Below are 21,330 nucleotides of genomic sequence, written 5' to 3' on the forward strand. Positions count from 1 at the left end.
TGACATTGAAGGCACACAGAAGTAGACTAGCCTAAAAGAAAAAATAGCCTTATAAGAAGATAAGAACTGTAGGTAAGAAACCCTGGCACTGAGGGAATGCAGAATAAGCCTCCGTGCTAATTCATGTGTAAAGCAGCTCCCAGTAGCAGCTGCACTCGAGGAAGTGTAGACAGTCAGACATGACAAGTTACAACACTGGACTGACAGATTGACTGGCAGGTCTAGAGGGCTGCAGGGATAGCCCGTGTCGCAAACACAACTGCAAGGCGGCAAGAGAGTGAAATATTTCTAAATAACAACTAATTGCAGCAAAGAAACAGTACTATGAAAAGTACCACGCTGTTGGTTTTTACAGCTGGGAAGGGCAGGAAGAGGGGAGGGGAGGCAGCGATGAATGGGGCATATCAGATGGATGTCTTCAACACACAGGTTTGGGGAAACCCCTGGCTGTATGACTGGGGCTTGGCAAACTTATTTCATTCTCTTCCCATTGTGCTAGGAAAAAGGAGAATTTTTACCATCCTCACAGCAAACTGTAAAGCTCTTTTTAGTTTTGTAACTACAAGGCAGCTATTTCAAAAGCCCAGAGTATAGTTGGCTCAAGTAAAAGTCAAATATTTGGATAAGTACCTTTTGTTTAACTTAGGTGTTTTGTCAGAAGAAGAAGAGAAAGAGCGCCATTCTTGCAGCGTAACACAACACTAACAACGTCTTCATTTTGATTTCAGAAGTCTACAGAACAGATGAAGAAAGTACCAACCATTGTCCTGTCTGTCTCTTACAAGGGAGTCAAATTTATTGATGCAACGAATAAGGTATGTGCAGTTGTTCAATATTTGCTTTTATTTCTCACAAATAGGAATACCTATGAGGCTGGCTCCGTAAGAGCACGAGGCCAGAGAGGGCACAGAGTTGCACATTGTGCTTTCCTGTCTTTTTTTCTCTTCTCTTCTCTCCAAAATGGATGTAATCTTATTGTCATTCTCCAGAAACTCAGTCTGGAGGACAAGTGAAGTAGCTTTAATGGCTCATTTGTAGAACATTGTGTCCAACCTTCTGCCATTAAAATGCAAGCTTATCACAAAAGACATTTGGCAGGTAGCCTCTGTGGAATCCTTTACCATATTCTTCCCTGTACAGTTCCTTAAATGTGCAGAAAATATATATATATATTTGCTCATTAATATAATTTCGTCCAAAAAAAAAGTCTCAATGAACAATAAAGATGCAAGGTTTTATGCAGGGCCAGCCATTGTAAGACTAAGAAATAAGAGCCTTGAATGTCCTTTTCAAATGTCAGAGCCTCTCTGAGAACTATTTTCCTGCTACTAGCCATTTAACGCCCTGAACTGCAGCATCTTCTTAACAGTTGTTATTCCATATTTTTTTCATCTTCCTGTGTGGCAATGCCCCTGTGTTTTGTTTCTTACATATTAAATACATCCAACATTGTTTTTTTAAAAAAGAAAAAAAAGCAGAAATTGAAAGATCAGAGAATTCAGTGATGGATAGAGGAATGGGTTATTGCTTAGCCAAAGTAAAATGTGCAAATTCTGTGAGCAGGAGTAAAGTAGTGCATGAATTTCCCTTCTTTGGATGTCTAAAATGGCAAGAAAATACAGTCCCTACTGATTGCTTGCATATGAATAGAAAAGAAATTATCTTTTCTGTTATGTGACTAAAACTCACTAAAGCAATATAAAAAATTAAATCTGACAACCCATGTACCTGACCACATTAATAATGAATATAACTGCTTTGTGTTGCTGAACATTCAGACCACACAATACATCTAACCCAGTATCCGTCAAACTTGCCAAATCAGTCAGTTTTTAAAGGTGTTCAACTAGAACTGGGTATTAAATGAAGGAACAAAAGCAGATTTGTGAATTTCTGCTGGAGTTCGGAAGTCATATCCAGGATTAGAAGACGGCATGAAAGAAAAACAGTGGTGAAATTACTGTTATGTCAATTCTGGCATATTTGCCAGAGCAGAGAGGCCAGGGATTCCTGTCGGCTCCTTTTTCTTCCATTGATTCAAAATTGAGCTTCTACAACACTCATTTCCTTTATGTTCTCTGATGTGCAGGGCATAAACCAGGACATTGTAATGCTATTACCGCTAACTTGGATAAGGCTGTTTTCAGCTCTTAAATCTCCTCTGCAGTGTAAAGGATGTAACTGCAATGTCCTTAGATTTACAAAAAAAATCAGAACAAAAGGAGCTTCCAGTGTCTCTTTGCACGGTGCATATAATCTTATGTAAGCAGGAAACTTGAAAGAAGTTTGGCAAATTGCATTGGCTCTAGACCGGTCCCACTGAAATCTTACGCCTAGTAGTGCAATAGATGTATTTGATGGAGGTAAATAATGCCACAGTCCTGTGTTTTTTCTCAAGTGGTAGATTGCTTTCTCTCCAGTTCAAAATCTGCACTGCCTTTCCCTTTTGTAAAAACCAGGTAATAGCCTGCAACTCTCCCAGGAGCGTTGTTATCATCCTTGTCCACAGTGTGCTGTACCCAATTCCTTCAAGACCCAAAACAGATTAGCGCTAAGGTGAGATCCTGTTCAGACTTGTACCGCTTCCATACGAGCTTATAGTTGACAGCGCTGGGCACCGTTTAGCAGTAAATGCATACTTTTTAATGACAAAAATAGCCTAGCAGTTATGTGCTTGAAAACTCAGCTCTCATGGCTGTTCATCCTTTTCCTTTATGCCACCAAGCTAAGAATCTGTGCTCCGAGTCGTAGCAGGCAGAGCTTCAGGTGACAAAGGGGCCCTGACCTCGTTCCACAGCAGCTATTTCAGTGGCGCCTTGAAGCTTGGCATGACACCACTTTGACATAACACCATTTCTTTGCAAGTGAGGCCAGAAAGAAATTGCTGCTCAGGAAAAAGCAGGCTTGCAGAATTTTCTCATGGTTCACAGCTAACCCTAACTTCTGGATGATTTCTGCCAGGAGAGGGATTAGCTGGCACGAGGTAGGCAAGCAAAAGGAAGGCTGCTTAGCAAAAACCTGATCTCACCAAGGTATTTCCTTGGCAGAACCAGAAGCGACTTTCAGCTTCCCTGCTTTTTGAGAAGCGCCCGAGTTTCTCTTGCCAAACTGCGTGACAGTTTTTAGAACGATGACTCTACAGTGTCAGTCAGTGCCCGAGGAGCATACCCAGAACAGCGAGATGGTTCATAGCCTTGCAATTTCTACAGAATAAGACTATGAGTCTGCTGGAGTAGTGACCCTAGGAAACAGTGAACACATGCACTGAAAACATGTTTAATTTTGAAAGGAGGTCACAGAGGATATCCTATAGAAGCTAGGGAAAAGCTCTATTTCACTACTAATTTTCATCCAGAAGATTTAGTTCAGGTGTCCTTTATTCAAAACAAACTTGATACGGGTATGTTTCCAAACTTGGTTTAAAGTTAAAACGTTAAAAAGATCTCTGTGAGTTTTGACTCAAGTGCAAAGCCCCATGTCAACGCCAGGTCACCTAGGAAAAGTTACAGCATAGCAGAGCTCTTTCCACGTACACTGCATAAATTCAGGTGATTGATTACTTTGTGGCTCATGATTTGGCATATATACTTCGCATGATTTTAAGACCTTCCAAGCTTCAATTTTTTCTGCTTTCTAAACTACAATGTTGCCAATACAACATTAATGGCAAGTATATTACAGCTATATCTGTGGATATCTAAAACCCTGATTTTGCTATTACTGTAATTCCCGTCAAAATCTTTATTGAGGGTAAAAGTTATCAATTTGAGAACAAAGAAAATAAAATGCTTAAAGTAACATAAAAAGCCAATGACTGTTAAGCAGAGATTATATGTCTCATTATAAATTGGCATATATTGAAACATAAGTACTGGTTTTGTCATTTTTATGAATAATGCATTAAACAGAAATAATCAAGGATGTTGCAACAATTTAAGATTAAGGGGATTATTTCATTTCTTCAGTAACAGTTTCCTTATCTTGGTTTTTCCATAATTTGAAATTTGGAATGCTTTTTATTATGATTTTTCATAAGCCGTGATTTCTTCAATTAGATACATTAATAAGTCTTTTCGAAAATTTGACACCTACTTGCAAGGGGGAGAGTTGCCACTTAAGATGCTTTGCCATATCTTCTTTCATTTGCTAAGTGACTTAGTTGCACATATTTCCTGTTCTTTAAAAATAAAAGAGGGGATGAAAGGAGGTGGGAAGGAAAAGAGAGGGGTGAGGGAAAACCAGAGATGCTTAGAGATTGTTTTAGCTTGGACAGACGCCACTGAGGCAGCAGCAAACGGTGGCTCTGCGAGGGACTGGGACACTACAGATGTCACGCGTTCTGTGGCGCGCTAGTGATGTCATGCTGCCGCAGGCTTCTTCACTTTGGCTTTTTGTGGATAAGCCAGAGCTACAGCCAACAGGGCCACGATTCGGAAAAGTGCATACACTAATCACCAAGTAAATTCATATTCAATTAATCATTCTTCTGTTTAAATAAATCATTTAAAATGTGTGTGTTGCTGAAGCAAGGCCTCATCATAAGCCACTCTGCAGTATCTTCTTCTCTGGCTTCGTGGTTCCTTTGGCCTGAGCACAATAATTACATATGAGCAATTTATGTAATGAATATTCATAATTTTCTCCGAAGCTTTAAGACAGCTTTTTTTAATTTCATCAGACAGACATGCCCCACCTCTATCTCAATAGTATGCTCTAGCTTACATTGGCTGTTGCAAGTAGTGTTGCTCGGTGCATGAATGGTTTAATTTTTCTACATCTCTCTTACAGGATGCTGTTGTCAGTAAGTGGAGAAAAGTTGTCAGATCCTATTGTAGTTATCCTTTTACTAAGCAGAAGCCTTTCAAGAGCTCAGGGTTTCAATTATAAGTGATGTTTGATGGTTTTTCTCTTGAAAAGTATAACTGAAATTCATCAAACACCACTTGCAAAATCCTGGACATTGAGCCTGTTGGGTTTTACAGATCCTGTCTGTCAGTAGACTGAAACAATGTCATGCAGTGATCATTATACAGAAAACCAGCAGCATCATAAGATGCTCATATAGTGCCTTGACACACTATATTTACAGCTGTATGACAGGAAAGATGTCTCTTTGTCATAGGATACTGAATAAACTGTACAAAACTCAAGCAGACTCATAGGGAAGACTCTAGAATGTAATTGTTTCCTACCAGATGATTGGCAATTTTAGATATCATTGGAGAGGGTCAAAATTCCAGTGACCTGTGTAAGATCACACATGGGGTGTGTTAAATCTCTTCTTATTAAGAAACTCCTGAAATACTTCAGTACAGCAGATGAACATAAATGCAAATCTAAAACCACACCTTTTACAGCTCTTTTAAATTTAATTGCTAAATTGATTGAAAATATTTTTTTTAAACAGAATATTATTGCTGAACATGAAATCCGTAACATTTCCTGTGCTGCACAAGACCCTGAGGACCTTTCTACATTTGCGTACATCACTAAAGACTTGAAGACTAATCACCACTACTGCCATGTATTCACTGCGTTTGATGTGGTCAGTTTATAGAAGATACTTCATTTAATAGTTCTTTGTAATAGTAATAGTTCTTTAATTCTATTAAAACATTTTCAGGGTATATCATGATTAATAGAAGGGGCCGTTCGTTTACTACATGAAAAGACTAATCTACTATGGGATAGTAAAAGGACATTTCTGGAGAAGAGCAAGGATTTTCTTCACTATTATCTCTTCCCATCTGAAATAACTCACCTCTGTAATCTCAGCTGTTGACTGTAAACTTAGCGAGTAGCTTTTCATACAAGTCTTGACATGTAATTCTTCTAACCTAAGCTGTAGCCTTCCAAGAAGTTTGTAGCAAGCAGCTTTGGCCACCCATTCTGACATCTCGGCACACACCACATAAACAAATCAGAACTGGATCAATGTGCATTATATACAGTGCTCAATCCTGCTAAGAGGTAGGTTCAGGAACTAGATTAAACTAACTTTGCAGGGCATCCTGCATTCCTGACGGCGTTGTACTGCCTGTGCCGTCAGGGAAAGGTGGGTTTGGTGAGATTCCAGCCTTGTCGCTTTTACCCTCATGTGTCCAGCCCATGCCAGCCCACAAGGGGTGAGAGGGTTGGACACTTTCTTGTGGGGCCCTTTGAGCCTGGACACATGCCACCTTAATGAAGCAGATGTGGGCTGCTTTTTTGGACCAGAGGTCAGATGTTACCACTGTAAGTGATTTCTTCAGATTTCTTACCCTGCTGTTCCATGACTTCTAGTGTTTCAGTGTTAAGCTGGATCGGTCCCAATAACTCAAATGTCTCTCTCTAAATATTGTTTAGACTTTTTGACATTATGTTGAATGAAGTGGTAAACTGAGGCTTTCCTCTGCAAATGTGTAAAGAATGTATGAAAAGTTTTGTATTTATTTTAACCAGAGAACTGAAACACTTCTAGGTCTGACAAAGAGGAGACCACACAGATATCTAACTGCATATCTCAAGAGGTACTAGGAATATTTGGCCACCACACTGAATCTGAAAGATTTGAAACATCTGTGATAACAGATCTGTGTGGAGCATTGTCCTTTCTGTGTTCCTGTGTAAGAGGTTACTCCTGTAACCATCAACAGATGATTATTATTATTCGATGGCCCCTCTGTTCTGTTCTGCTGTCTGTCATGTCAGTGGGAGCTTTAGCTTAACAAATAATGCAGATACGGAATTTGGGAAAGTTTTATTTTAGCAGCACCTTTACCTTTTCAAAAAGATTGCCTTTATTTTGAAAATAGCAAGTTAATGCTTTTATTCTTACTCCCTTGTTCCAATCTTCTTGCCTGAAAATCTCGAAAATGTTATTTCAGCAAAAGTCCTTACAGCTCCTGCTATTTTGGTGGACAATTACTAAGTTTCTCCTGTATTTATGTTACAGATGGTGATGCACAGACTACTAGTGTTTCAAGAAATCGTGAACACATACACTGTTTTCAGCTAAATTTGGTGAAATAAGTAGTGGCTCTAATTTTTAGGACTAAGAGGGCTTATTGTCCAAAACTTTCAGGAATACTTGCCCTTTGAGTTAAGCACAAGAGAAATTTAAGATGCTATTAAAACTTCAGAATCATTCAAGAAAAAATATTATAATACAGTATAATGTGTATGAATTCTTGAAACACGCTTACATGGATATATATAAGTTAAATCAAAAAAATAAGAGATGTCTGAACTGAGGCATTTTATTTGGGACTGGGGAAACAGTCAACATTGCAGAGCGATAGCATGTGGGAGAGTTTAAATAACGAGATGTACAGGAAGGTAGGTTAGAAGGAATTTCAGCGTTTTGGTTCAGTGCTTTTGTTGTTTAACTTCTCTTCTGACATTTTAGTGTCCACAGGGAGTAGAAAACACTTCAAAAATGTGTTAAAAATAGGTAGACCATGGTGAACAAGAAGTTACGTTATATAGATTTTAGTGATAAGTGAATCGACTGAGATTAGACTTATTGAGGGAGGTGGTTATTTATCCTGATCCATTTAAATACTTAATGGTTTCAAAGTACTGCAGTTTCATTTATAGGTTTAATCATCAAGCACAAACATAGACCCAGGTATAGCAGATGAAATTCATTTTCTTCTTGCTTGGCAAGGAAAGAATGGTAATCCAGGAATAGTTACAACATCTTGCTCTCTTCCTGTACCTTAGGAGGAGCATTTAATACCCAAAGAACTTTAAATGGCTATTTTAAGCAATACAGAAACTTTAATGTCTAACTGTCTTAACTTAGTTTTCTCCTGCAACATAATTCTCAGTGGGGTGTTACCTACTCAAATATTCTCTTTTTGTGTTGTTTCATTTCTCAGGATCTAGCATTTCTGATGCAAGTACAAGCTCCATAAAAAATAGCTAGATATTCAGAACACAAGCATACAGTAAATTCAATTTTCTGGTTAAAGTCTAACACTTGAGTTTGCTAATAGAAACAGTCCTACCCATTTGTCAATGGATAGAAGTCCAACCATGTTAAGAAAAATGAGGCTTGAAATTACAGAAATCCACAGTAAGGTGTATAAAAGTTGCATCTTAAATCATGTATATTATGGTAATACAATATATGCAATGGCATGAAAAAAATTCCACTCTCGTAAGTCCTTCAGTTCCTCAGGAAGTGTGGGCAAGAACAATTTTTTTGCAGATAGGAAAGCATTTTAGTGTAGTGACCTGTCAGCTACTAGCATTAGTGATACTTACTATTTAGGAGCGACTGCATGTGTAATCTCTACTCAGAGCTAAAATTCTATAACGAAAATGCAAAAGCATCAGACTTGATTAAAGAATATTGAAGGGGACAAGGTCTGGGGGAAGAGATTTATTACTCAATATTTGAAATCCACTTCATTCTTGCTCACTTTGAGCAGGCCTCAAACTACCAGTGAAGGATTCCCTCTGGAGAAACCATCCTAACAGTTCCTATACCAAATTCTGGTTCATATATGGGAGACATCCAACGTAATTTCCATCAGATATTCCTTCATTGCCTAATGCACCTATGAATAGAAGACAACCAGCATAAATTGGAACAATTTCTGCTCTTGCTCATGCCAAGGATTAGAATGATGCTCTGCACAACACAAAGACTTTTTTCTTTTCTGTATTCTTTTGTCCTTCTTTGCACAGACTTACGCTGGATAAGAATTGGAAACTGCTAGTATACATAGTAGAGAAGAAAAAGCATGCATTCAGGTCTCCAAAGTTCTGTTCATTGCCTTCTTCAGGGGATTAGGGGACTTTACACATTTTTTCTCTGTTCATACGATCATCCAGGTACAATCACCATGGCATCCCCATGTCTCCAGAACAGAAGACTTCTTTCCTTTGCAGTACCCAGAGGCAGCATGCCTAGACAGTCTCCTGTCTGGGGAATATTAGGTGGAATGTGTCAAACCATTTTAGTTGCTTCTAGCAAACTTCTTGAGATGGAGCACACCCAGGTACAAGGCGCTTTCAGCTCATGAGCAAATTAATTGCTCTTCTCTCATCTACATCAATGGCTTTTGCAACAGCCCGAAAGCCCCACTCATGAAGGCCTGTTTCCACCCTCCCACTGCGTACAAGGTGTCTTTCTGTGCCGCATTAAAAGAAAGGGATGGATTCAGAAGCATTTGCCATCCACAATTGCTTTAAATCCAGAGTGAGGAAGGATCAAGAATTTAAATTGTAGTTGGTCATGAAAGCCTCATGCAGCCCAGGAGTCCAGAGCTGTAAGAAGCAAATGCCAGCCACATTGATCTCATCACACCACCTTTGGCGAGCTGAGCTTTCTTCCCCTTGAATGCACAAAGGCTGATGTTGGAGAGCACAGACAAATGCACGTCCTTTTCAGATCCCCCCAAATGTAAAAGTTTTGTCGTCTAGAGAGATAAAGCATATGTAGACTTAACGGCGTAAAGGTGTATGTACATCAGCTCTGCATCTCTCATAACTCCCGTTACTAGTGAGTAACCTTCTCTTCTTGTCAGGCTTTTATAGTAGAAATCCTTAATATTTGGCTCTAATATGAAGACTCTAGTATGACTAAGAAGTAGGCAACTGATTTCATCCCAGGGGATGGATATTTTGAACTGGGTTGGGATTTTTCAGATTTTTCAAGTAAAGGTTCCATACACTCTCTTCTGTTCAATTTTGCCAACTGCGATTTTAAGTTCGGTACCTTCAACACAGGGTGTCTAATTGACATTCCTACACATCTGATGTGATGGGTAGCTCACACTAATCATCTGCAAGACTCCAAAGGAAGCTTCTTCAGTAAATTCAGACTTCAAAAAAGACCAGATTTGACATTGATCTTAAAGAAAGGGGGAAAAAAATCATCACCTAAAAGCAAAAACCCATAAAATCCTTATTATATCAAAAGTGATTTCCCAAAAAGGCAAAATGTTAGTTTTTCAAAAAAATACCTTTGCAAGTGACATTTTAAGTTTTTATAGCTCAAAAGACAGAAATCTTACTCCCTCTCTTAAAATATTCCTGAAGCCTCAACATGGCTTTACAGAAGCATGAAAACACAATGAAGCAGCAGTGCCTGCTGCAACTTGCACAGTAAAAAAGTCGGTTAAAATGTCGCAGAACAATTAGCCATTGTAATGGGCCGACTGAATTAAAGCGGCTGAAGAATCCTGACGCAGACTCGCACCGGGGCATTGAATTGTAACATTACGTGGCAAACAAGGCAATTGGCCTCAATTTCTCATCCCCCAGAAATTGTTGCTCGGAGGCGTTAGCATACTCACTCGCCTTCTCTGCTGTGCCGAGCGAGGAACGGGCTTGTAGCAGCCCCAGAAGCACCGTGGTCCTAAAAGTTTTGCCTCCTTTCCAAGGAGCCGGAGGGAGCGCTGTAAGCGTCAATGTCTTCTGCAGTGACCAGGAGGTCTAAAACTTCCGTGCCAAGTGTCTTTCAGGGAGGCAGACCTGTTTCCTTCCTGTTGTGCCACATGTAACAAAAATCAGATAGTCTCCTCGTTCCATCAGAAGAATTTCCACCATGGATTTTGTGGTACGGTTTTCTGCCCCCAGCCCCGAGGGAATCCTGCTTTTACCCCTCCGGTGTAGCCCCTGCAAGAATCCGTACGATGCTCGTGTTCCTCTCCTAGTACTGCAGGTGAGAGATTCCTCAAACCAAACCCACTTACCTCTGGGTTTTTTCCAAATAATACAATTTTGCAGGCAGCTTTTTAAAATTTTCAAAGGTACAATTTTAAAGCCTCCATTGCAGACTTCTCGTCAAGGCTCCACCATGGTACACACTGTATGAAGTGTACGTAGAAGTTGCGGTTCAGTTTAGATTTCAAATATTGACCAGAACAGTGAATGTTCTGTTTTATTATTTGCTATATTTCAAATATTTATTAACCACAGAAACAGTTACATGTTTTCAGTGGCTTTCAGGCTCCAGCCAGGCCTATTTTTTCATTTTACAGACTATAAAAGAAAACAAATCATACTGGCTTCTGACAAGATGCAGGACCCGGACTAGATTTACGTTTCTGCACGGCACACTCTCTGCTTGTCCCCACTCTTATCTCAGAGCTTTTCAGGCCTGTATCTCAGTGACCTTTTTGTTTGCCACACTGGATGGTGCGTTTTCTCAGTCCCACTAGCATTAGTCTGCTTTTTCTCCAACCCGTTACTACACCCTGTCCGGTTGATGTATTCCTTAACAAGAATAATATCCACTGTAGACAATGCCATGATGATATATGACTCTATCTTACTGTCAAGACAGCCGATTAAGATGTCTTTAGAATAATATTCTTGTCCTACTGATAGGCGCGCTCCATTTCAAATAATATTATTCTGTACATTTTAAACAATTATACTCTGGCCTTAATTCCATAGCCAGTATTCTGCTAAAAGGCAGGGTGCTGTATAAGTCTCTTTAGTCTTTCATTTATTACTCCACTGTCAAACTGCATCCTCAGTGTTTCTTGGTCCTGGCCAGTTTCCTTAAGTTAAAGGGGAGACAATTTGGAGACGGCTGCTATCAAATCAGGCAGATGTTTTTATTTTACAAGCTATGAAACTTTGGCTATTTTGCTGTTGTGACTGCCGTCGTAGCGGCTGAGAGCATATCCCAGTGGAGGTGTATAATTGTTTTCTGTCTGACCTAATGGAGACCAGAGCTGGCACCTGTGTAAGAAGCTTTTATAATGAGTTAAATATGCTGAATTTAGCCTATACTATCTCAGCATACATGTATGATAACGAAGAGATGGAATTTCTTCATGACTACAATGAAACTATAGTGTATGGCATGAAATAAAATGCTTATCCTTTCAACTGTGTTTTAACGATTGAAGGGCAGATAGTGGACTGCCAAGCGTCTTGCATTGCTTTCTGGCTTATTGCAAACTCAACAGTTAGACTAGACGAGCTAAAGAGAGATCTCATTTAAAATTATATCAGAAATGTGGGAATTTTAAGGGATTGCCTACTTTCAAAGCAATGCAGGATTGCTTCCAACTATGGGCTGCAGGGGTTCAGGAAGGAGAGGGTAACTTCTGAATTACATGAAAGATTTATGAATTATTCTACAGAGACTGTAGGACATAAGGAGGTAAGCCTGCAGGCTTGCATTTACCCTGCAGGGGGTCAAAACGTTACTGGAAAGTTAGGAGCCTAGAAATAGGCTCTAGTAGGAGCCTACAAAACAAACCCGCCAACCTGAAAAAAATTACCATAGAAATTCACTTGCAGTTTAGATTAAGGTTGAATTTGAACCTCACAGCTGCTTTGATGTAAAACTGTACTGACAATCTATTTATACCCGTCCCCTGGTTCCTTATTCATGCTTTATAAACCTTTCCTACAGGTTTTCTTCCACATTATGCAACAAGAACTTCAAGTATTCAAGCTATACCACCAAACTGGTCTTAGTCTTAAGAGCCTGTCGTCTTTGGTCATACACGCTAACCCCCCACACTTAGAAGAGATTTCTGGCATGCCCGTTTAAGCTCAAACATTTTTACTTCTAGAAAAAAAACCTATGAGAAGGTTGCCCCAGCACTTGAAACGCGCATCTGAAGCCGAGCACTGACTCCCACGCAGGCGGAGGCGCGCTGCGTCCGTGAAGCAGGGCACGCGCTTTCGGCGTTTGCTCTTGGTCCTTCCGGAAGCATCGCACCAACGCTGCATCCTCTTCCCATACGGTTCGGTGGGAGTGCGGAGCATCCCCAGGCGCTCGCCCGGGGAAGGCGCTCGTTGTGCTGCCGGCTCTGCAGGAGGGTGGGTCAGCAGCGGAGGTCCGAAATAGAACAAGGTGGAATGTCAAATAGGTGCCGTAGGGCACGACGGGTGGGACCTTGGCAGCAGCAGATACGGGGTGAGCTGGGAAGGTGAGGTGATTAATGAACTTGTTCTAAAGAGAAATGACACACCTCACCCGCTCCGGTTTTCATGTTTAGTTAGATAATGTTTTCAAGGTTTTTAGTACAATCAATTACATTTAGATTGTTTTTAATCAATGAGAAATCAAATGACGCATGTAAATACTGCAGAATTTTACGAAATTATTACGTGTGATTTTAATAATGTACATTACAAATAGCTTCTGTAGACAGTACTACCCCACTTCATGTATCTGCCAGTAATTCAACCTCACTCCAATTTTACCTGTCTCTGTTTTGTTCTAGAATTTAGCTTACGAAATCATTCTTACACTAGGACAGGCATTTGAGGTGGCCTATCAGCTTGCACTACAGGCACGAAAAGGGGGCCATTCTTCAACCCTCCCAGAAAGCTTTGAAAATAAGCCCTCCAAGCCTATTCCCAAACCACGTGTTAGTATTCGGAAGTCAGTGGTAAGTAGAAAGCAGTGGTGCATGCAAAAAAACTGAAACTCAGCTATGTAATTGAGTTGATTTACGTAGAAGCTGTATACATAAATATACCTGGTGAGTCAGAAATGCTTCATGTCTCCGTCGTGCCACCTCTGCTCATCAGCCGTCACTGCAGCACTGCAAAACAGCTGCTCATGTCAGATTCCTCCAGTTTAGGATGTTGCTTGGCTAGTGTTATGCATGTCTTTTATGGTAATTGCAGACCTTTGATTCACTCTAATGCTAATGTATTGTGCTCTTTTAAGTGCTGAGGATCACAGCCAGTGCATACTTTTAAAACTCTGTGGTTCCATGGACTTTCCTGATCTCCTATCAAGACATAAAATCCGCGCAAAACTTGCTTGGCACACAGTCACTGCATATGTATCCTCATCAAATTACAAATCCGAATCAGTTTACAATTATCTTGTCACACCAAGCAACTTCTAACTTTTTTTTTTTTTTGGCCCTCAGCAGACTCTTCTTCCAAAACTTTGAAAAGTGTACTTTTTCAGTATTTTATTTGGAATCCCACACTCCTAAGAATCCAAGCTCATTGGAGCCTACATATTAATTGCCTTTAAAGTGTACAGAAAGAATCTTTTATGACAGAGCTTTTAAAAAAATGATGAAAACTATTTTAAATCAAGTGAGAATACAGGCACAGGGTGACTTGGGAGGGAAAGGGGGAAAATGACCGCACACTGTATCATATTTGCTGGCTATAAAATGAAAACCATGCTCTGTGATATTTAATTATTGGATGAGAGGAAGGGGGGAAAAAAAAAATACATGGCTGTACACTTTGTTGTCCAATGCCACAGAATGAATCTTCTAGAGAAAGAACATTTCCTGATGTAGTCATCTGTCTCGGTAACAAAAGGACTTCTCAGGATCAAGTCTAGCTTTACACATAGCTTTAACAACCTATGACAACCTATAGCTTGGGGATAGACCCAGCTCTGATCTAAACAGGGTAAAGAGGGCAACCGTGGGTACACGGTAGTGTGGACCACGGCACTTACTGCTGTAGGACTTTGTCAATACATGATTTGTTCTGTGTTCTGTTAATTTAAAGAAGAAACTTCTGCTAGAAATGCTGTGCACAGACATGGTAACCCATCTGTATGTTTGCCTTTGTCTTAAAGCAGATAGATCCATCCGAACAAAAGACTCTTGCGAATCTACCATGGATTGTTGAACCTGGACAAGAAGCCAAAAGAGGCATTAATACCAAGTATGAAACTACCATTTTCTGATACAAAACTGTCCCCCCGTTCCCTGTTGTGCCTTGCACGCCAAGCAGTCACAGCACAGCCTTTCCTTTATGGCAACGTTTCAATCCAGCAGAGAGGAAGACTGCACTGTATGAGTGGCCTTGTAACTAAAAAAAAAGGCTGACAGTCGTTTCTGGTGATGTTCTTCTTCCTGCAGCACTGACAGAAGAATGACACTATATGAAGACTTTTAAAATTACAGTCCACAAGAGGAGTTGAGAAACCTTATTTTTCACACAGTTCTCCCTTGTGACTCTGCCACAGTGCTTTCTTTGATTTCTTATTTTAGAATTCTACTTTTTAAAAAAAACAAAAGGTCTCTAAACTAACACTAATGCTGCCTATGAGTAGAATATTTGATTGGTTTTTTATTTAAATCTTGGCAGTTTTTAATTGAAATAGAATCAGAATTAATAAGTAGAGTATTTGTGAAACCACTGAATTCATTAATAATTACTGTGTTGAATAAAGAGCTCATTAAAGTGACAAGAAATTAGGTACCCTGATTTCTGTGTGCGCTGGTTTTATATGTAATCATTGGTGTCCTTTGATCCTCTACAGAAATAGGAACCTCTTGCATTGTAACAAAGGATCAGAGTTTTATGAATGGTTAGAAAAAGGTATTAATAATGCACAGAAAACATTTATTAGATATTTTTATGGAAGAGAAGTACTATAGGAAAACATATGAATATTTATGGAAGGAAGCCAGATTAATTATGACAAATATTGTTTATTTTAAAGTTAAGTAAAACACTGCTATTGCAGCATTATGAAAATTAAGAGTTGTAGCATTAGTGCACTGGATGTTCCGTGTGATCAGTCTGGAATGAAAGTGGAATTGTCATTCTACTACAGCTACGTATAGTTTATGCAGTTCAACATTGCTATAGCCATGAATTCTACTAGTATTTTTAAAAAATAATCTCAGTGGTTCTAAAAAAAAGTCAAAACCATGGATTTTGCTATCAAAATTTCTGTCATAGAAAGCTTGTTTGGAAGAGTGTTGATAAAATTCTACTGCAAAACATTTTCTAAATAAAAAGAGCAAGAAAAAGAAAAAAATTCCAAAGTAATAAAAATGTTTTCATGGAACAAAATAGTTAAGCATTTGCTTACTATTTGATTAAATAAGATTTACTTACATTTTCTTTGAAGTGTTTTAATTTTTTTAATGTCTGTGGAGTATTTGTATAATACCATGATGTATATTTATGTAGAACTGAAATTATAACAGTACAAATATCACTATAGGAGAAAAATGACATTTTAACGTATATTGTTCTATCCAGTCAAATTGTGAATCATTTTGAAGTTCATTATAGAGATATTGATAAATTGTGTGGTTGTCTTAATGTTTTTTTAATTATTATTTCCTATCCAGCTGAGGTTTTCAGTTAGTATCATCAGCTGGTAAATTCCAAAAAAAATGGATAACTGAACTTGGTTTAAACCTGATACTTGTATATGGTTTAGTTAAACCTAATCATAGCGCTGAGTGATGACATACATACTTTTAATACAGTATTCAAGTTACTTGAACAAAATAGTTCCTTGTACATATTTTGCCTATTCACTGTTGATATGTACGTAGTCAAATGACAGTAAAAAAATAACACTAAAAATATGGTACCAAAAGGAAAATTGTATAGGAGAACAGTAAATAGTAGCCTCACTGCAACAAATACTTATGTAAATATGCTTGGGCTTCCAGTTATAAATTTTGTAATTTTGTCATTTATTTATATCCTATAAAAGCACACAAAATAAAATGAAGTTGTACAGTCCCAGTGCTTTGTGCATCATTTTATCTTTGCTAAAAGACATAAGGGGCCTGATGCAGAGGATACTGAAACCAGAGAAAAGTCTTCCCCTTGCCCCAATTTCACTGGGCTTTGGATCTTGTCCCGCACAAACCCAGGAATTGCTGTGGAGGCAGTTTTGGTTTAGAATACAGGTTTTGTTTACACATGGTAAATACTTCACGCTTTAAAGTCCTTAATTAACTGGTTCTTGGGTGCACTGCTGACTTCCCATACTTAATCGTACCCTGTAAAGAGTCACACGGGGAGTTACGTTAAAGCACATTCACTTCAGGCACCAAAAGTACAAAGTGGCCAGATTTTCAGGCTGTAAAACTGGGGCACCTCTCGGGTAGCTGCGTGACCCCGAAAATTACAAGGATGAGACCGGAGCAGCAGCACAACTCTAAACAGGCATAAGGGAAATACTTGCAGGAAGAATTTGATCTAGGTTCATCAAAGAGATGTCGAGCAGGTAAGGCGGCACAGTAAGCTACTGAACTTGTTTGGGAGAGAGACTTGGGGCAAAAGAGTCTGAGGACAGCTGGCAAGACTGATGAAAGATGAGACAGATGAATGGCTGGTGAGGCAAGGAATGAGTGTGAAGAGAGAACTTTTTGGGACGTAGTGAGGCAGTGAATGACCGGAGTCCCCACAGCAGTCATCAAATTAAAACTGGAAGGAGAGAGAAGAGTTAACAGGCATAAGGCACTTCTGTGTCTGCAGAAAACTGGCATTTTAGAGGGAAACGTTTCCCTCGCTAACTGATAACTAGCGTGAGTTGGGGAGAAGTCCATGAGGATCCCCTCTGGCATGGGACAGTGGTTCAGCATTCCTTCCTTCAGATCCAAAGAGACTTCTACAGATCTGTACTAACCCAAAGCAGTTACCACTTGATCTTTAGTCCTTTTTGGTCAAGGTGACCTCTCATTAAAGTTCCTAGTATGCTGGAAGTGTACAGGCAGTAAGGGGACAATGGTCAGTCTTAAAAGTGTACTGTAGGGAAAAAGCCAGACACCTCCAAAAGATCAGAAAGTGAGGAAGACTGCTGTTCTTGATCTCTACTCAAGGTAAGAGGAAAGCAGAGGCAGTCGAGGGGAGTATGTGAAGAAACTGGAGCATTTGGCTGTTGCAAAAACAGGAGTTGATTGCAACAACTGCCTTACAGCGGGAGAGTGGAGAACTGGCAAAAGAAAAGAGGTGATGTGGCAGTAGATTGCATTTGACATGAGAAAATAAGGAAGTTGGAATCAAAGTGAGGTAAGTGGGGGTGACAAAAGATTTTGGTACTTATTTGGGTAGTGAGGTCTTTAATATAAAAGGTAAAAAAAGCTACTGCTGGGAGAAGGCTCAAAGACTGGAGGAACTCCCGATGAAACAACAGGGAAATTCTATGTTACGGAGGTGGAGGGATTACTAAAGCAGATACTGTATTTGAGACTGGACATGGTGACTTCTCCAGCTTGGCCTGGTGTTTATTAAAAGCCAGAGGAGCTACTGCTCACAGCTGGCAGCAGGAGACACTCATAAACGTACTGGCAGAATACCAGATCCACATGTGCTGAGCGCCTGCTTCTCCTGCAGAATGTTACACGCCTTCCAGTTTGAACCTAACATCTCCGCATCAAAACTGGCACGGCCATAAAATGGTTACCATGGAGAGAGTTAGAAGGTCATGAAGAAGGTTGTGTCAGTCCTTTGGAAAAGAAAGTAGCATGCTAGACAACTAATAAACTTGTCTTCCATTCTAGATTGAAACAGGCGGTTCATGCCATGTGCAGCACGCTCATCTAATCTTGCCCTAGATTTCTTTCAATGTGTGCTGTTCAGCTGTCCCGCTTCACACTTCACTGGAGGATGATGTCTAAGATGTCATCAAGACAACAGCCTAGAAATAGTAACTTCAGCTGTCTCCAAACTACCAGGCTAAAGAAAACTGGCTATGGAGGAACTGTATGGCAGTGACAAGCATGTAAGTGAGAGACATGGCATAAGGATTAGAGACAGTATTTAAATGTGTGCACTTACCTAAGAAGAGGGATATCCATTATCTCATGTAAAAAGACCAGCTGAAGAGTGTGGGAGAAAAAAAGGACTCTTAACTTGCTGGAAGTATTGACAGGATTTTTAGCTCACTAAAAAGTTCAGGCTTCTACTGAAAAGCTCTGTAACTGTTTAATGCTCTGTAACTTTAGGTGAAACAACTTCTTTGCTAGATTAGCAAACTGACCATACTGCTACCAAGTCCAGCCTTGAATGCACTGGTTCTAGTTAACTTTTACACCTGTCAGCTGATAACCCAAGCTAGATGGAGGCTGGTCACAAGTTCAGCTGACTGAAACAATTCACTTGCAGCCAGAGTTCACACAAGGATGAAGATTTTGTGGAATTGGTGGACGATTTCCTTCCTACTAAGTAGACAGTCACACTCATCCTCATCATAGTCCTGAAGGCAGCTAGCCAAACACCGCTGTCCTACTGAAGAGGCAGGAAAGGGAAAGCAGGGAAATGGCCTATGGTCCTTGCCTTTCAGGAAGGATGTACTCCAAATACAGGAATGGGAAACCACCTCCGTACCTGGCCCCCACTCTTGTACAATACCACAAGCAAATTTCTCTTCAGTCCTACTTAACATGAATATGTATTTGCTAGTGCCACATCTTTCACCATTCCGCTGTGGAAGTCAGGTACCTAGACATCTTTGAGAATGTAGGTCTGGGTAAAGTGGTAACAACTAGACAGACAAAAATACTATTGATATGTAAATGAAACAAAGCGCTCTCTCCCTCTTGCCACTAAGAGCTTGGAAAAGAAAACTACTTTTTCTATCAATCAAGAAAGCTGAATTCAAAACACTTTACAACCACGTAAGAGAAAGTGAAGCTTAGGCCAAACTGAGGGCCTTAGACTTCTTCCTCACACATAGAAAATATATCACAGATTTAACATCATAACCTCATCTAACAGGAAGATACATGCCTTTTTGTCATTTTTTTAAACACGGCAATTCCTACCTTCAAGTCATTAGAAGAACCACTCAAATTCTCCAGATCCTTATCCAAAGCTAAATTTATTCTAACATTAAATCCTTTTAAAAAAACAAAATGAAAAATTCACACACAATGTTAAGGATGGGTCAATGATGAAGAGAGCCTGTCCACATTTGAAGGCAGTATATTTATTATCATCTTTTCTAAACCAGTATTAGAAAAATCCAGAAATTCAGGATGAGACAAAGGAAATGGAAATATCTTCCAGTATAAACAATACCCAAAGAGCATTAACTTTATCCTATAGTGACACCATGAGGAAAAAAGAAATAGACTACATTAATTTTAACGATACATTAGCTGCAGTGCAATCTTCATTCTTGTGCTTGTGATTATTGGATAATGATAATTGCTAGGCTGCAGAATTAAGGGCTTGGACATGTCATAAGCAAAAATATCCTAATGTATATAATTGAGGCTAGCACTAGTTATTTCTTGAGCTTATGTTGCAAAGAAGATTAATGTTTTTTACTTTAACTTACCTTTATATACTTACACTGTTAGATGGTGTCTGGAGGGTGTCAGTGACGGATTAGGTGAACAATTCTGCATTGGAGTTGAGTGAATCTACTGAAATCTCCTAATAGCTGGGAATGCTGTATATGATTGGAGGTCAATATAAAAAGATGTTAGATCATTCACCATGGCCATCTCTCTATCAATCACAGACATTACATTTCACTCAGCTATACTTGCTTCAAGCTTCAAGAATTACCTAGGCCAACTACCTCAAACTTAGAAGATTAAGCTGATTGCTATGAAAAAAAAAATTAACACCTGTCGCACCTGAAAGCACCGCTCACCTGTGTTCAATACTGCACTTCCTAAAGCAGCCAATCTCAAAGGCAGGCAAAATTATTTAAAAGACAAATTATACAGTACAAGAATGAAGTTCTTCCTGATACACAGATGACCAACAAACTCCCTGAATCTTACTGTTTCATCACTCTTGTAGCACAGACTATGCAGACAAGAGACAAGGAACTTTATCAGAAGGCCTCTTAAATTCCTTTCTGTACTTATTTTTAGGTGAGATAATGCAAAGCAAAGGAATAAAGATCTTAGCTTTATAATAATCCGTAACATTTGAAGCATAAAGAACAGCATTTAAGTAGAAACTGAATGTTTTTCTGAGACGTTTGTTTAGACTCAGTTTTGCATGGAGAAGTAGAAATTAAGAACCAGTTCCCTTGCTTTACGTGATGTTACAAGGTGTTTTTTTCTTCCAGCCAACAGAACTTGTAATTTCTTGTCAGTAAGGCTGAAATGTCCTGCCTCTCTCCCACACCTCACTAGTAGGTCACTTCTCAGCCTTCTCTCCAATTCAGCAAAACAAATTCAGCTCAAACTTTACACTGCAAGACTTTTGCCCAGCCTATGGATCACTTTTTATGGTCCTCTTCTACATTTTGGTTGAATCCATTTTGTCCCTGAAATACAAATATCAGAGCTATATGCACTATTCCAGCTGATGGCTTGTTAATGAAGCACGTAGATCACTTCCTCACTCCTTCAGAACAGATCCTTTTTATGTACCCACAAGCCCTGTTTACGTACCACTGCAGGCACTTTGGAGTTCCTGTGGATGTTACCATCCATTTTCATTCCCACACCACCATTTTCAAGACAGTCTCACTGGCATTCTTAGGTCCACTACGTATGACAAGCTGTACTTTGTCCATAAGGTATCAACATCCAACAGCATGTTTTTGTAAGACAGACAGGCATCATCTTGTGATAGCTACTTATTCTTGCCATTCACTCTTCAGCCAATTTATATCATCTGCAGCTGTATCGTCAAAGGTTTTATAGACCATGGACAAAAGCA

At 39.5% G+C, this 21,330-nt stretch overlaps 1 protein-coding gene across 1 annotated transcript in view; it reads left to right on the forward strand.

The window, feature by feature from the left end:
* Window positions 1-15,988, forward strand: part of LOC104617426 (ankyrin repeat and sterile alpha motif domain-containing protein 1B-like) — a gene marked incomplete at its 5' end in the record, with an annotated part of 35,311 nt that extends 19,323 nt beyond the window's left edge. Inside the window, 4 exons of the mRNA XM_010282742.1 lie at window positions 729-815; window positions 5,408-5,545; window positions 13,188-13,355; window positions 14,522-15,988. Coding sequence (XP_010281044.1) covers window positions 729-815; window positions 5,408-5,545; window positions 13,188-13,355; window positions 14,522-14,632 — 504 coding nt within the window. The remainder of the gene's footprint in view (window positions 1-728; window positions 816-5,407; window positions 5,546-13,187; window positions 13,356-14,521) is intronic.
* Between the last annotated feature and the right edge of the window lie 5,342 nt (window positions 15,989-21,330).

The sequence above is a fragment of the Phaethon lepturus genome, unplaced genomic scaffold (assembly GCF_000687285.1).
Source record: "Phaethon lepturus isolate BGI_N335 unplaced genomic scaffold, ASM68728v1 scaffold7712, whole genome shotgun sequence".
NCBI classification, from domain to species: domain Eukaryota; kingdom Metazoa; phylum Chordata; class Aves; order Phaethontiformes; family Phaethontidae; genus Phaethon; species Phaethon lepturus.